This window comes from Chironomus tepperi, unplaced genomic scaffold (genome assembly GCF_022539635.2).
Source record: "Chironomus tepperi strain 1889 unplaced genomic scaffold, CSIRO-AGI_Ctep_v1 contig_81, whole genome shotgun sequence".
Classification (NCBI taxonomy): domain Eukaryota; kingdom Metazoa; phylum Arthropoda; class Insecta; order Diptera; family Chironomidae; genus Chironomus; species Chironomus tepperi.
This window is the reverse complement of record NW_027226203.1, coordinates 959,700-976,808: the sequence shown is the minus strand read 5'-3', so window position 1 is coordinate 976,808 and position 17,109 is coordinate 959,700. Positions and strand designations below refer to the sequence as shown.

The window sequence follows — 17,109 nt, the reverse complement described above, 5'->3', positions numbered from 1 at the left end:
CTTTTTTATATATATTTTTTGTTATTTAACGAAACATAGCATTTTTTCAATAATTTTATGAATGTCTCATTGTATGTACATTAAAATTGTGTATTTATATTGAATAATATATAAACTTTCTCAGTGCATTTTAATTTCTTTTCATTTCAGAGACAACAACATTAGAATGTTTAATTTATTTATATATTTTTGCCAAGAAGAGAATCTTTTGAATATTTTTTTAAATTGGAAGTAGAGGAAATTTAATTTTATGCATGTATTGAGCGCATTTTTAAGGGAAAAAAGATTTGTGAACATTAAAAAGTGTTAATTTTATACAATATATTTTTTGGTATGTTAGTTCAATTTTCTGATGAGAAAAAGGAACTTTACCGAGCAACAAATGAATTTTGTGGTGGTTGTCAAGATGGTGCTGAATGATATTGCATTTTTAACAATGAAGATTAAGATTTTAACCTCAAAATTTTCAAATTTCCATGTGATCTTAGATCTGAGTTCGAAGTCGACTCTAAACTCAAAAGAAGTCAAGTTGACTTGAGTCGACTTTTTCATCACAAAACCCGAGTCAAATTTGAGCTGTGCTTTTGATTTTACGAGATGTTATAAATATGAAAATAAAGTTAAAGTAACCTCAAATTTAGTTTTAAGCTTCAAAAACTAGCAAAAGGAACAAGACTTTAATCTATCTGAGTAGCACAAAATAAGGCTCAGGCACCCATCTAAAAATTGTCCAATTTTGCAATCTACAATTTTCAAAATTTTTTGATGTGTGTATGAGCCTTGACACTATTCGGCATGGCTATGACTTTGCATGTCGGATTCGGTTTAAATCCGACAACATGTCAAATTCACGCTGGTTTAGTGGCGGATTTGCTTGAAATCCAGAAACATGTCAAAGTCAATCTACACTGATGCTGGGTTTGTGATCGTTTAACCGACTTGTAGTATTTGGCTTAGTTTATTTCAGTGGTAGGCAATCTTCTTTTGTACTACGGCACATCTTAGTAGTAAGTCCCAACGGAACCTCACTAGTTTACTGCGGCACATACAGGATTACACTACCTCTGCTTTATTTTGAGAACTTTATTCTAGTAAAATATTAAAAAAATTCCAAATATGTATATCACAACTTCATAGATTTTTGACTTAACCTCAAAGTGTCACCAACTTTAAATTCATCAAACTTGAGCAGCCACCATGTGACAACCCTCACAATCCTATTGTTATTCGTCAATATAAATGTTTTTTTTTTGTTGTTCTATGATTGAAAATAGAGTTGCACTTACGAATTAATTGTTTTCCACACAATTGTCTTTTATATATTTTTGATCCTAATACTGTCCCATTAGGAGAATTTTATTTTTTAAATATTTTTTAATAAAATTTCTTAATGTTAAGCACATCCAGAAGAATTTCTCTTACTTTATAATTAAAATGCTTGATTGATGGGCGAAAAAACTGAGAGAAAAAGCTTTAATTTCAATGAATTTTCATCATTTTTTATAACTTTACATTTTACGAGAAAGAGAAAATATTTTTTTTTATTTCTTTTTTTTTTCATTTTCCATTCATTTTATTCATTAATATAAAGAATTACAAAGAACTTTGTTTTTATGATGTGTGAATGTTGAAGATGTCTTTTAATTAAACCTTGCGGTATTTAGTAAAATTGTATATTGTTAAGTGGTAATAACATGATGACATTTATTCCTGTTGTTGTTCCTATGTGTTGTGTTTTGCAATGGCTTTATTCGACAGTTGTGTCACAGTTTTTAGTACTTTATTTGAATTAACATTGAAAATTGTTATGAAATTTAAAATTCTACTTTGGATATCCAATGGATTCAATTTAACATCAAATAAAAATCATTAAAAAATGTTCCAAATTCAACAAAAAAATCTAAACTTCCAAAGGAAAATTAACAAAATTCTGATCAATAACTCGAGTAATCCCAAAAATTCATGATGAGCTTCCTACTTATTTATTGAATTCTCCCCAGAACAGCACAAAAGCGACGTTTTCACCATAAATATGGATCTAAATTAGCCGTCAGGGCAATTATGCTTCTTGCCGCTAATACAGCAACGTACGGATGCTTCAGCAGACACTCTGTGCTGTTTGGGTCTCAAAATTCAATTAACAATAGCATTGACGACTATTTTGACATCTATTGATGTAATTTTTAGTGAAGAAAATTCTCCAAAACCATCTAAGGCAGAACCATCAATAACTATGTATAACAATTTTCAACACTGTTCCACAAGTATTTAATTTTCAACGTGTTTACAAAATGCCTGAGTATTTACTAGAAATTTTCTATGGCTCTAAACTATAGAATATCATAGAAAATATCTGTCTACCTTTATAACCACAAGCGACTTAATAAACTCAAATCATATTTGTGTGGTAGTCTGATATGAAGATGCCTAGTAAGATTCATGAATTTTCATGAATAAACTCGAAAATATATTTAATAATTTTGGGAATTTCAAAGGAAATTTAATAATTTTAAAACAAAGCTTGAAGTCGTCTTGAATTCTATGTGGAGTAGATTTAAATTTCACATGAAGTAGAGTCGACTAGGGTCGATTTTTCAATATGAATTTAGAGTCGACTTTGAACTCTGCTTATAAGAGTCACAAAACTTCATGACCTGGAAAATGATTGTCATCCTACTTAATGTTTTGCTTTATCAAATTAAATTTTATGCCAACAAATCATGCATTAATTTCTAAAAATTAAGAATTTAAGGCAGTGAAACTCTTCAACAAAATTATTCGCACATCGCAAAATCTTTTTGTACAAAATGTTTACCTTATTTAAGAATTTATATAAATTTTCTTATGCTGATTCCCTAAATTTCTAAGCATTTAATATGAAAATAGAATAAATAACATCTAAATGTTATTCTTCTGTGGTTACGCCTGTTATAATTTCCCAAAATTTATTAGAGTTATATCAATGAAAATTCATGTTTATTTCTTCTAAAAACAGACTTAGTTGCTGTAGAGTTGAACTTTACCGTAATTCTTAGGATATTTCAATTTTTGAATCTCTATAGCCTTAAACTTTCTGAATGAAAAATGAATTTCCTTGAAGAATTATGGAATAGAATTTAATTAAAATGCTTCAGGGAAGTCAGTTAATAGATTTTTGGGAAATGCTACCCCGATGTTATACAAAGCATAATTAATTCAGAGAATAGTTTGAATGAATTTTTCTATTTTAAAAATTCCAGGAATAATAAAACCCTTTGGAATTTTTGAAAATTCTAATTTAAAAATTCTGAGGAATAAAACTAGGTTGATGTCAATAAATGAGCTTTAAATGATTAAATCTCATATCCTTTTGCCCAAAACCCTATCAGACAATAAGGCTTGTCACTTGACTCAATCAATATAATTAAGCTTGTTCAATTTAGAGTGCATAATCATGAGCTTACTCCTTGTCTGTTTAAAAAACCATGAATTAACATTAATCATTACATAAACTGTATAATCATGCAACCATCCTGTGACTCAACTGTTGAACACCACCATAACAATTGACTTATGTACTTTTACATACTCATTTACTTAACAATGACTAATTACCAAGATAAACTTTCTCACTTTATATTTTCATTTTTAAAAAAATGGAATTAAAAACTTTTTGTAAAAAAAAAAAATTAAAATTACAAACGAAAAGAATACTTAAAAGGAACTTCCTTTGCGCTGCATTTGTGTATGATTGCTAAGCTTAAAGGTATTAATTACATTTGCATATTCCTCATATACATGTTAAGCACCAAAAAATGGAACATAAATTTTTTACCGACATCAACACAATAGAGCTATAAATTAAATGAAAAATTTTCACATGACGACGAGCTGCTGCTGCTGTTGATGTTAGTTTCTCGTTATTCTTCATGCATTCACATAGTTTTTTGTGTTCTTTTTTTTATTTTACTAATTTGCTTTAATTGTTTTTAATTTCCTTGTGTATGTTTTGAGAGTATGAGTTTTGCAAACTTAAGCCAGGATGAGGAAAAGTTTGGTGATTGTATTGTTGATGATAATGCTTCTTAATTGGTTTCGTCAGCTCGATTTTGATCATTAACCTGAGTTAAAATAGAAAATTGTTTAGAAAAATATTATTAGTTATGCTTTTGGCAATTTGAGGTTGCTTGGATGTTAGATGAAGCTCTATGAGAGCATGAATAGACACATTATGACTGATTTGCCACATATTAATGACATTTTATCAGTTATTCACAAATCCAGTCCATCAAAAAACAAGATTTTCCTATCTTCACCCCCTTAAACCTGACTAAAACACCATCAAACCCCAATTCGTACATATCACTTCCTCACAACCCCTCAAAACAATTCCTTAACAAAATTGCACATTCAAAACTTTTCCTTATTGCAATAAAAATCTTCCGAAGTAACAATATCTTCAACTTTATCCTATAAAAGTCCATCAGATTCATTTAAAATTCATAAGATTTTCTAGAAAATCTCCGCTTAAATGAAAAACTGTTGTTTAAATTGTAATTTAAGCTATGACTTATCTATCCTTATCATACAATTATGCTTTTACTGCTTATATTTATCGTTGCACCTTTGTTTCATTAGAAAATGCAAACATACGTTCACGGGTATGGAGGAGATAGAGTGTATGGATGGGGAAATGATGTAATTGTTTGGTATTGTCGATGTGAAGCTTGGAAGATTAGTTAGCATTGTTAATTAACTGTATGAATTATGATTTGAGCTGATGAAATCTTTCTGGATGTCTATGAATTTAAGTTAACCAGAATTTACAATATTTTCGAGAGAAGACAACAGTTTTTGGCAAATTTTTAGAAAAATGTTTGGAAATGCATTATGACCTGATAAAGGCTTTAATTTGGTAGTCCAAGCCCCTCATAATTGGAATCATGCCAACTCCGGTTTTGCGTCCCTTAATAAGCCACAACGTTCAGTAATTCTGATCCCTTAATTCCATCCATACAAACTACCACATAACAAGTTCCAAAACCAGTAAAAGTTCACATTTTAATCAAATAAAGGATAGATAAACTTTCCATACCAATTCAACATTGGACAATTTCCCTCGTCGACAGTCTTTTAACACTTTAAGAAGCAGTAAAACTTTATATTACTAAGGAAAATGCATCAACATCTTCATATTTTTCAACAACACCCATAAATATACAACGTAAAAGTTTTTTGTGTCATAAAATTAACTGCATGCTGCATTTAAAAATTAAATATTCATGAAAATGTTTACTTACTTCATTGTCAAGCATGGAGGAGTCGCGTTTGCCAAAGCGGAGACGTACTGATGGCGTTCTTTGTGCCTTTCTACTGAGTGGTTCATTACCGTAAAGCATCGCCTCCTGTTAAATAGAAAGTCACAATTAATTACTTATTATAAGACAGAAAATAGAGAAGCACACAGGAAATTTACCTCATTAAGTAACGACATTAATGGATCATTTCTCCTTCCGAATCTCAGTCGCATTGATGGTGATCTAATTGATTTCTGCTCAATTTCATTATCGATTTCATTATCCTGCTATTATATTCGATGTATGTTGTTACATGTACATGAAAAAATACAAAGTATGGGGAAAAAATTATTTCAAGTTAAGTGAGCAATTAAATGAGTTTTTGGGAGGTAATTTTGGATTAGCGCGGTTTTCTTGGTTAGGTTTCACTGGTACTGAACAGTTTTCATCAAAATTGATGTAAATTACTGTTTAAGATGCACTATGAACTAGTCATTTGACCCATTAACATTATTTGGCCTAAAATTGATCTAAAGTTCATTTGGAAGTCAAACGGAGTCGAGGTCCAGCATAAACATCGCCTCTGACTTCGTGTCCATCAACTTAACTCCAAACAATTCCCACAACCAAGAAAACCGCGTTCAATCGATTCGAAATAACATAAATTACATACCCGTAATGGAACATCCGGATCGCTTCGTCTACCAAAACGCAACCTCATTGATGGTGACCTTACACCTTTACGTTCCATTGTATGATCGAGGGATAATGGCTCGGCATATTCTCTATTTAGCAAATATTCGTAGAAGGCTTTAACAGATGCTACACGAGTGAGAGAAAAAAAAGATTCAGTCAAATCTAGTTAACTGAAAATAATTTGAAAGGACTTACAGTCATCGCTTGCTTGAGCTGCGGAAGTAATGACGTCATATGATGACACAACCAAAACTAGACTGATAGCTACCAAACCAAGTTGATTCATGATTTTATATTTCTATTGTGGTTTTGTTAATTAAATGAATAGGAAGAGTCTGTAATTAAAATAAAGAGAATTGAAAATTGAAGGATTATTATTTTGTGCTGAATAGATGGATAAATATAATGGAAAAATGAGAACCATAAATTTTATTTGATATTGCGTGTTAAATGCCGATAAATCATTTTCACAGGCTATTGTTATTCTGATTTTCAAATTATCTCGCAAGTGAGGAGGAGGACTTGTAACTAAAATAACCTCAGGAAACTATATGTAATCGTGAAGTTCTAAATCCTTCTTGGAAAAATATAAAATGTCAAATTATTCATAATTTCTTAACATTTCTTACGGTGAACTTCGATTGAAGGCTTAATATGTTCTTAGCCCAAGTTGAAAATGCCACGATTATGCGGTCATGTGTCTAGTAATGATCTTGACATATCATGGCGAATTACACAAATGGCAAGACAAATGTCATGTTTCTGAGTATTCATAAAGTCAATTAATCACAGCCTGTTTTATTCGGGTTTATCAGAACAGCCGATCCAATCGCTTAATTGTTGATCCAGCCAACATGAACCCACAATGACTCTGACATGGACATGGTACCGGAATTATAACGAGTCTGGAAACAAGTTAGAGTCACGTCGGCCTATAGTTGGATTTTACATCGATTATTCAAAGCTTGTTCCAACATGATGCCGGAATTAAACCAAGTCAAAGTCGTGGTAGGGACATGAATCAGTTAAAAGATCAAAAAACAGTCGTGACTTTGGAAAAATGCCAGAATCAAGTAAACCTGAAACGATGGATTGAGTCAACAGATCGAATTTTGGATTGACTAACCGACTTGTACTATTCGGATTAAGACCCTAACTGTTCGAAAATGCCTAAAAGTTCATAAAATTCATACATTTTATTGACATTTACCCGGTCTTTCAAACATTTTGTAAGAACAAATTTACTATCTAACAAGCCGTTGTAAAGTTTGCTTCTTTTTAATGCAACATCTCGAGGCTATTAAAAATTTGTTAACCTTTTTCTAATCAAAATTAACAAATCCAATCGATACTTCAATAATAGTATGTTTTAATTAAGCAACAGATTGTTGAGCGGATGTTGATGGTTAATTAGCACACAAAAGGAGAGGTTTTAATAATCAGGATGAATATATTTACAAATATAATATTGTCTAGTGAAATGTTTTGACATTTAGGCTAGATTATTAGGATTTTGTGAAGAAAAACTTTTTGAGGTTAATGAACAGCATCGATGACGATATTTGAAGTTGGTTATTTTGGTATGAGTCTTAAAAAGTTGAAATATTTCAATTAAAAATCTCAATGTTATCAATTTGTTTTGATGAAAAATCTAAATCGATTCCATCACCGTCTCAATGATCTCGCGACATTCTCTCGAGAAAGGATATAAAAATGGAAATTGAAAAGGAGATTGCAAAGAATAAATTGAATCTCGATGTCACATGGTCAACAGTGGAAGAAGAAATTGAAAAAAAGTCGTCGTGTGATAATTCCATTATTAATTCGAATTGGTTGACTAGTGGCAGGTAATTATCGATTAATTTGCTTTTTAATCTCATTCGTTTAATTTCAATTTAAATGGTTTTTTTAAACAATGTTTTAAAGATGAAATTGAATAAGACATTGTTGCTTGATATTCAGGAGTTGGAATCTATGAATGGTTATTGTCCCGTACTTTACAAGACGAAGAAATTGGTCAAAATCAAGCTCTATATCAACTTATCTCTGGATTTGGACTAGATTTGATGAAATCTTGTCTCAAGCATGCCTCAAGATAGAGTTAAGTCGGACTGGCACCGAATTTTCGGCAGTTTTAACGCGTTGCGCATTTCGTGTGTTTAGCTCAATAGGATTTCCAACAATTTGACGGTAGTGTGTCGCGTCACACAGGTTGCTCACCACTGATCTAGACATTGAATAATCCTGAATTTCATGAATTAGTTTGCATAAAATTCCAAAAAATCTCACGATAAAAAAAGTAACATTACTATCAACTCTTGATTCCATATGCTTGAACAACAATCCTTGCGAATAAATAATTTTTGAATAAAAAAAAGTTTGTAGGCCGATTAATTTACATAATGTTATAATGGTATAACTGGGCATCAACAACATGTGCGTTATTGACCCAGAATATAAAAAAGCATTTTCCTGCCTTTTTCTTTTGAAAATAATAAAATATTCGGAACATTTGTGTCATTTTGTCGTGCGTTCATAAAGGTGCTTAAGTTGGGGATGTGAATAAATCTGAAAATTATGGATGTGCCGGATAAAAACGTGAATAATTTTTTTCGATGTGAATACTGAGAGATGTGATGGTATTTTAACCAGATTTTGGTATGCAACAGTCAGTGATGGAAGTTGAACAATTAACAAAACGAAGTGCCTCAAAGCTAATCTGGACAGAAAAAAATGCATGCTCTTTGCCTGTTAGGGGGCAGCTGTTTTAACGGTAAAACGTATTTTTGCAAAGAAGCATTGCCTAGACGACGTAGTGACGGTTGATTTCGACTTATTTGACCTTAACCAAAAACCGTGTAGCTTGGATAAAATTCGAGTCGACTTCAAAGAAAGATAAGAAAACCCCACTTCTACTAAGAAAAATCCCAAAGAAATGATTCAAAACTCATTCAGCTATAAAAAAACAATCCAAAAACAACAAAGTTTCAATGATTGTCATCAGAAGCCGCTCAAATTATCCCACTTAAATGGAAAAATGTCAATTATTTGACTACTTTTTGTTCGCCTTTTGATTTTATCACGTTTAATGTTGCGTCATTAACAATTTTTTCAGATCAAAAACATTCAACAAGTTATGAGAAAAAATCCTTCAAGCTCTTTGATCATCCTGTTAATAATAAAAGCTGTTCAAACTTTTTTTTTTTTGTTTTAAAACTGATTAATAAAGAATTTTTCTTCATCAAACTTCATTTAAATATTTTATCGACATTAAACGTATTAAATTACAGTCAGTAATTAATCTCATCACTTTCGTGACGCTCAAAGAATAATGAAAAATGATATTTGATTAACACTTCATTTTTTTTTGTTGAAAATTAATACTCGATTGATGATTAATGGATTATGTAATGGTGAGACACCTTCACTGGGCGTAATCGACTTATTATCATAACAATTAATTTCTCTGAATGTTGAAATTAATTTTGTTAAATGTTCCGTCCGTCAAACAATTGATGAAACATTAAGTAAACATTTACGGACAGAAAACTGAAAATGATGTTGATTGGAAAATAAGGTGAAGGACGGCAGAGTTAGGAGGGGTAGATTTTGGAATAGCTTTGAATAGAAAGTGTGTTTAGGGTTAATTTTGTGCCTGCAAACAGACTTAAAATTAATGAAAATTGAGCTAAATTATCGAGCTTGAAGTCGATAAAGGATTTGTGTTGTCAAATCGACTTGACTGACCTAAACAGACTCATTTAGGTGAGTATACTCATTGTCAGTTAGAGTAATCGAATCGACTTCAAGCACTAACTAAAACTGTCCATTTAGTCACCCAATCAATTTTTCCATAAGCACATCACCAATCAGCATGAATAAAACTATCAATTTAATTGATTGAAAGCTCAAATATGAATTAAATTGATCCAAAAAGGTCTCAACTGTCAAACTCATACAAATTTATTTTATTTCAAAGAATAACATGAGGAAATTAGTTCCAATTTTCTTTTTTTTTCGAATAAAAGTTTCATTACATATTTGCACAAACCATTAAAAATGTGACTTCAAATATTTACATGTGACGATGACTATGTTTGTGACATTTTATACGCTTTACTACAATTTATACTTTCACTTTATTGCCATTCATTTCGTGGAAAATATGCTGTTTTCCTCATCATTTTATTACATTTACTCCACTTGTTGCTCGATACTTATCATTATGGAGTGGAAAATAGGGGAAATAAAAAAATGTTTTGAATTGGAATGTTTTATTGCCGGTTTGTATACTTGTGAAACTGTTGAAAATGTATGAAATAGAGGAATTGGTAACTTCGCTAAGATTCGTACCACTTAGCTTAGACTCGTCATTGTTCGCTAAGACCCGTTACCCTTCGTTATCATCAAAGTTACTCTAACGTCAAGACCATTACGAATTAATTAAGACCCGTTTCCCTTCGAAAATATATGTTGATCCGAATTTTGTTGCTTGAAAACCCTTCGCACTCTATAGCACCCCCTGACAGGCAAATAGACCGCTTATAGGTGCCATAGTGGTCATTCTCCATCATAAAAGCATTCCCTATGTTTGTTCGGGAACCTTTGATAACAATAACAAAATCCTCTAATAAATTCGATGATGGAAGCCGGAACAAAAGTGAAATTAGTTACATATCAAGCTATCTACTCAGTTTTATATCAAATGTTATGCTGAAAAACTAATTGGCAATTTGACACGAATGCATTCCTGAACTTCACATCAATTGTTTTCATATTTCACAATTGATTAACCAGTTTGGCTTATTAAGGTTCAATATACTTGTAATACGTAGATCTACATATAATGCAGCAATTGCCTACACTTTCCTTATTAATGCTTTCTATATTTAATTCTAAAATGTAGCCACGAAATCATTAACTATAAAATATTCAATAATTTTATAGCTTATTTACGTCGAATGCACCTTCGATATGCTTTGTTCTTTAGTTTATGACGTAATTAAGCAAAAGCACGTCAGCAACTTTTTCTATTTGTAGCGAAAATTTTGTGTGCATTGGACATCTCTACTAACTTTCAGTGAATATTTTTTTTTATTTTTTTGCTCTTCCTCTTCACGTTCCTCATAAATTTAAATCTATAAATATGTTATGATGTTAATGAATGAGCGAATTTTCATAAAACTGACCTATTTCACCGTAACATTCTTTCATCCTTTTATGCAACAGAAAATTCCTTTTCTTTTAACAGATAAAATTCTTTCGTGGGGTTAATCTTAAGATGATGTCTATGGTCTCGTAGCATTCTGTTGTTAGAGGGATCATTTAAGAATCTCAGGACTGCTTTTGCGGCAATTTTATATGCGAAAACATGCAATTTTTGGCTGTATATTATAGTTCGTCTAAGACTGTAGGCCTACAATCATGCTAGATGTTCTCGAGACACTCCAATATAGGAGGGGTCGTACAAGAACCTCGGGATTGCATTTTAAATGCGAATGCCTGCAGTTTTTGGCTGTACATAATAGTTTGTTCAAGTCTGTACACCTGCAATCATTCTAGATGTTATATGCTAGACATCACATCTGAATACCCATTTTAAGAGCTTCATTAGACGTTCTTCGTCTCATATAAATCCACTGAAGTTCACATAACATAATTCAAGCTCCGAAAACCCCACTAAACCTCATTCTCTTAACAGAAAATTCTCCAGTCCAAAATTATCTGTCTATTAAAAGAATTTTAAAAGGAATTATAGTGTGTAACATATCCATATCCATTTTGTATAGATAACTTTATGACTTGACATGCTTTCAACATTACATCCATCCCACGAACAATAGAAAAAATATCTGGTTGAAAAAAAAAAGTTTTTTAAATATTCTGACCTTCTCAAGTGTATCATGTGTCTATTGAGAATCAGAAGTTTATTTTTTGTTTTTTTGGTGAATTTTTTTTTTGCAGACTCATGTGAGCACATTTATCTTTATCATTGTAATATGAAAAGTAGACATGCTTTTATGAATGAAGCATTTTTGTGTCAAAGAAAGTTGGTTTTTGTGTATTTTAATTTTCATGGTAGGAAGAAGGTTGTGGGAAATGTTCAAAGTTTTTATGTGATCTTTAAGACCACAAGAATGAAAATTTTGATAATTTTGAAAAGATTGCCTAACAATTTGTGGATTTAAGTTGACTTAGAGATACTTTTTTGGATATAGTATCATTATTCTTTGCTAAATATGAGCTGGATTCCTCTAGGCATTTGAAGCGGAAGTGATCAAAATTAGCAAAGCGTTTGCCAAATTTAGAATATGATTTTAAAACCGTGACGTAGCTACCTAACTGTATTTAGATTGGAAATGACTTAGAAATGACCAAAACAACTCTTAAAACCAGCGCTCGTAGCCTACTTGAATTTTCTGTGAAGTCGAGTCAACTTGAGTCCACTTTTTAATCCTAAATCCAACTCACCAACGATCTCTCCTATAATCCCAACCTAACTGACACCACAAACCTTAATCAAACACTCTTAAGCTGCGTCTTAAATCCCCTTTAAATCCATTAATTCACCCACCAACTTTTTAAAAAGGGTTTCAGCCACAAAAATGAATGATAAGAGAGTGAAAGTTTTGCTTGCAGCATGTTGAAACACACAAAGCTTACAACTGTCGATGATGAATCCAGTATAAAGGTTTAATCTTCCTTTTTTTGTAAACTTTATTGAAGAGCTTTTCTTGCATGAAACTTTTAAATTTTTGTTAAAGAAAAAATGTGAATGAAAAAATGATAAAAGTTATTCAGAGGAATTTTTGTGAGAATTTTTCCTTAACTTCTTGCTTGATGAGAAACAGATTTAATTTTAAATTGTAAAGGCGGAAAGATTTTCATATGATTTTGGTGACAATATAAAATTAGAATGTAGTCAGCATTATTTTAATAGATTAAACAGCCGTAAGCTTTTAGATACTAATTTACTTATCAATTAAATTAGGTATAATTCCAAGAAAATTGAAATATAATCTCCGAATTGAACAAATTAGTTAATCATGCGGCCTAAGGTCAGCGTGACTCTGACTTGATGGCGGATTTTGTTTAGATTGCTTAAACACGCAGCTCTGAATCCGGATTTAGTTTAAATTCAATACCATGCAAGAGTCACTCCGCCCAGAAGCTAGATTTTAGATCGATTAACCACCATGTGCTATTCGGGTCTAATGAAACTGCTAGAAACTTAAATTTAGCAAATCCCCCCGGAAACCATAAAAATATTCAATCAGTGTTAAGTTTAACAACCATTTAAACATATTTTCTTTTAAACATGAAGGACACATTGTCACTCAATAAATGAAAAATATTATTAGCATATAAAGCATAAATCATGTACTATAAATAGCCATAAAAGTATTTTTATCATAAAAATTTTTTTATGGACATGTGCAACTTCTTCATTTGGGAGTTTAAAGGGTTTGATGAAGGGTTACTCAAGTTATAGAATTTATTATGTATAATATTCTGTTGCTTACGACTAGACAATAAAGTTTGAAGACATTTCTATGTAAAATTGAAAATAAATTGTCACTTTTGCTCTTAACAATGAAAATATTTAAATCCCAATCGATTAAAAAGGGTCAATAATTTTAAAAAGTTGAAGCCATCAAGAATGCAACAATTGATTTTAGGATTGCTTTATATTGATAAATATGTGCTTTAATCACGTATGTAAGCATGTGCTTTATATGAAAAATTTTAGGATGAAGAAGGATATCGGGTAAAGATTTTTAAGCATATCTGATCAATTTTGAACTTTAAATTTAGAATATTAAGTTTTTTTCTTCATACAATGCTGGTTGTGATTAGATTAGCTTGAAAAATTTAGTAAAATCAAAGTTATTAAGAATTTTTACCCTTTTTTATATGATACACCATAAAATATATCCGTATATAAAAAAAATTGACAATTAAAAAACGTCGAGTCACGATTAGATGTGAATATATTCTATAAATTATTGAATATTTCGTCAAAACCTCATTTCCTCAATCTAGAAGAGTGCTGTTCAAACTCTGCGTCGTGTCACACTCGAGTATCTTATTTGCCCACCAAGACATTCGTTGATACAATAAAATTTGGTCAACACTGGCTTACATTTTCAAAATTCATAAAAATTTAACAACCCACATGACTGCAATCATTCCAAAAATGTATCGATTGTCATTTATTTATTATTCTGCTTACTACTTATTATATCTACAAAAATGTGTAAGATTATTAAAGTTATGTCACATGTTTTAGTTCTCACGACATATGCTATGTCTACCACAAAGTTGCACTGTCATTGTGTTGCAGAATAAGAAGTCAAAGCAATCATTACTCAATAAATTGGCTATTTTTAGAGCTTAATATCAAATAAATGTCAGGTTGTGTGCGGAATTGACTTTATGTCGGAATTATTTACTGAATTGGTACTTAAAATTACAACTATAAGCTACAAAATTATATACTTGAATAGCACATATCGCTCAATAGATCAAAATTCAGATCCCAGTCTGGAATGACTTAATCTACTTATGGTATTCGGGCAGACATTTGCCTGTTTGACGATTAAGATCTAAAACTTCAAAAAATACGCGAATTTCCTGATTTTCAACAGAAGTTGTCACTTCCTGTTTAGAATACATCAAATATTTAAGTTTCTAACGAACCACAAAGTCAATACCCCAAAAAATATCATTTTAAATCACTAAAAATACCTAAAAAATTCACCAGGACATTCCACAAAGTCAACAAAAGAAGACAAACCAATTAATTTTCCAGGAAGCCTTCAAAATAAATCTGTGACGACCAAAAGACAATTTTTCTTCTTTATTTACCAAACTTAATGGATGTAAATACTAACAAAAGCTGTCTAAAGAAGGCATAAAAAATTGTTTAAGGATTATTATGAAAGCGAAATTGTAAATGATGAATGAATTTGGCAAATGTAATTTAAAATTGGGATGGTATTTGAAATTGAGTCTCGCGTAAGTCTAACAAGCATTGCGCAAATCTGTTTCATAAAAATGAAAAAATATGTCAAAAAAATGTTATTGAAATTGTTTTAAAATGTCATTTTCAGAATAAGGTGTGGGATGAAGATGGAATTGAACTTAATTTCGGAGAATGTTTGTAAAATTAATGACATTTTTTTGGGATAATTATGATTAATTCCTGTTAATTCACAAACGCAATCTTTTCCTGGTTAAAATGATTACATTTACAAGTTTCGTTGCTCTGCGTTCCTATCTTTGGTTAAACTTTATGTTCATCAAATAGCCCTTTTGTCTTTTACGTCCAAATAATGCCAGACATAATACAATGTCATTAAAATATTGGTCAATATTACCCGGAAGGTCAGCGTACATATGACTCCAGCCCAAATTCCATGAAATTAAGCTTCTGACTAGAATCAAGACCCTGTGCTTGTTTTTCGATCATTTCTGCAACGTATGTTTCCGGACGAATTGATACTAAGTCTATCAGTGTTCAAAAAAGATGATTATCTGCTGAAAAATTCAGTTTAAGTTTCAATTTATGCAATATCCCTAAGGCATCATTCCAGACGCTCTTTATCAGTCATAATCCCACTCGTATGACTCTTTTTAATAACTTAAGGCACTTAACACAATATTGAGATTATTTCATCTAGCTGATTTAAATTAATGAATTTGAAGCTTTCGTGTGGGATGAAATATATTTCCTAATAAAACAACTCTTATTGTATAATTATGTACTTGAAGTTTAATTGAAAGATTCGCGCTTATTATTAGTTTTCTTGATTTGTGTCAAAATGAAGATAAACTTGAATTTTGTATAAAGTCAAGTCGACTCAAATCGACTTTTCCATACGAAATTCGAATCAACTAATAGCTCTGATTAAAATTAATCAGGTGCGTACGCATAAAAATCCCAAAAACAATCCGAAAATAGGCTAAATATAATCAAATAATCCCACACCGTCTCATTCTAATTTCAGCTCACACTCCTGCAACTGATGCTTTTAAATCAGATATATCAAGTTCTAAAACGTGCTCATCAATGACATCTCTTTTAGGAAATCCAATTTAAAATCTCAAACTTGCCAGATGTCAAACTTAAATGATTAAGAATTACATGCACATGATTTATTTCAAGGAACAATCACACCGTATTCCACGTGAATTTGAAATTCTTTCTTATATCCAACAAAAAATCACAAATTTCTTCACAATAGCTCTAGAGCATCAAAGTCTATTGTAAACTCTTTGTCATCCTAAATGCTTAACGACACCCATTCACAAACACAGAATGTCTTTCGGGAGATTTTTTTTCTTCTTCTAACGAGACATTAAACGTGCTGTTTTGTAAAAATTCAAGTGAAAACAAACAAAAGAACAATTACTTTTTAATTACTTTTGTGAAAATAATATGGAAGGTCTATTAAGAATTCATGATGCTTTCATCATATTTACTTCAAAGTTTGCCTCATCTTTGTGACAAAATGAAATATTTTAATGGATTTTTTTTTTGGAATTTCTTAATAATTTTTGATGGTTTAATTGTTATTGAATTGACTTTGATTTCTTGAGGTTTCTTAGACACTTACTGTTATAGTTTCGAATCGGGTTTCAGTCACAATATTGAAAATTTGTCAAAATCGAGACTAATTGAAGCTTAAAAATGTAGAAATTTCCATCCAAATATCTAAAGAAAATGATAAAAATCTTCAAGAGCATTTGGCATATTTGATGATAAAATTGCCAACGGCAGTCAATGCTGCATAGTAGTCAAATAGATTATGTATGTTAGTCTTGTTTACAAACAGATGATTTGCAGTTTCATTAGTGCTGCAGATGATTATTATCATGAAATCCCTAAATTAATTCCAACATTTCCCTCTTTTATCGTTTCATGACTTAATTTTGGGTATATTGACATGCTGTGGAGTTGGGAAAGGAGACATATTTAGGACAGCAGACCTACCCTAATTTTGAATTAGAGCATAATGTATGATTTGCTGATTAGTATCCTACAAAGAAGAAGAAGAGTATCCAAATTGAATCGAACGCCCAAATTTAGGAAGGGGTTTGATAAAGGAACCCTGCATATGCCTCTGATCCTTAG

General features: G+C 31.0%; 1 protein-coding gene across 2 annotated transcripts in view; it reads right to left on the bottom strand.

Annotated features, from left to right (window-relative positions):
- Positions 1-1,128: 1,128 nt before the first annotated feature.
- The window catches only part of LOC139085684 (short neuropeptide F-like), a 28,489-nt gene continuing 12,508 nt past the window's right edge, over positions 1,129-17,109 (bottom strand). Inside the window, exons 3-7 of one of the 2 annotated variants that reach the window (XM_070633796.1) lie at positions 6,168-6,307; positions 5,950-6,098; positions 5,456-5,563; positions 5,280-5,384; positions 1,129-4,100 (exon numbers count right to left, since the gene is read on the bottom strand). In XM_070633796.1, the coding sequence (XP_070489897.1) occupies positions 4,065-4,100; positions 5,280-5,384; positions 5,456-5,563; positions 5,950-6,098; positions 6,168-6,258 (489 nt within the window). In that variant the 5' untranslated portion in view covers positions 6,259-6,307 and the 3' untranslated portion in view covers positions 1,129-4,064. The remainder of the gene's footprint in view (positions 4,101-5,279; positions 5,385-5,455; positions 5,564-5,949; positions 6,099-6,167; positions 6,308-17,109) is intronic. The other variant, XM_070633797.1, reaches the window with a different exon arrangement.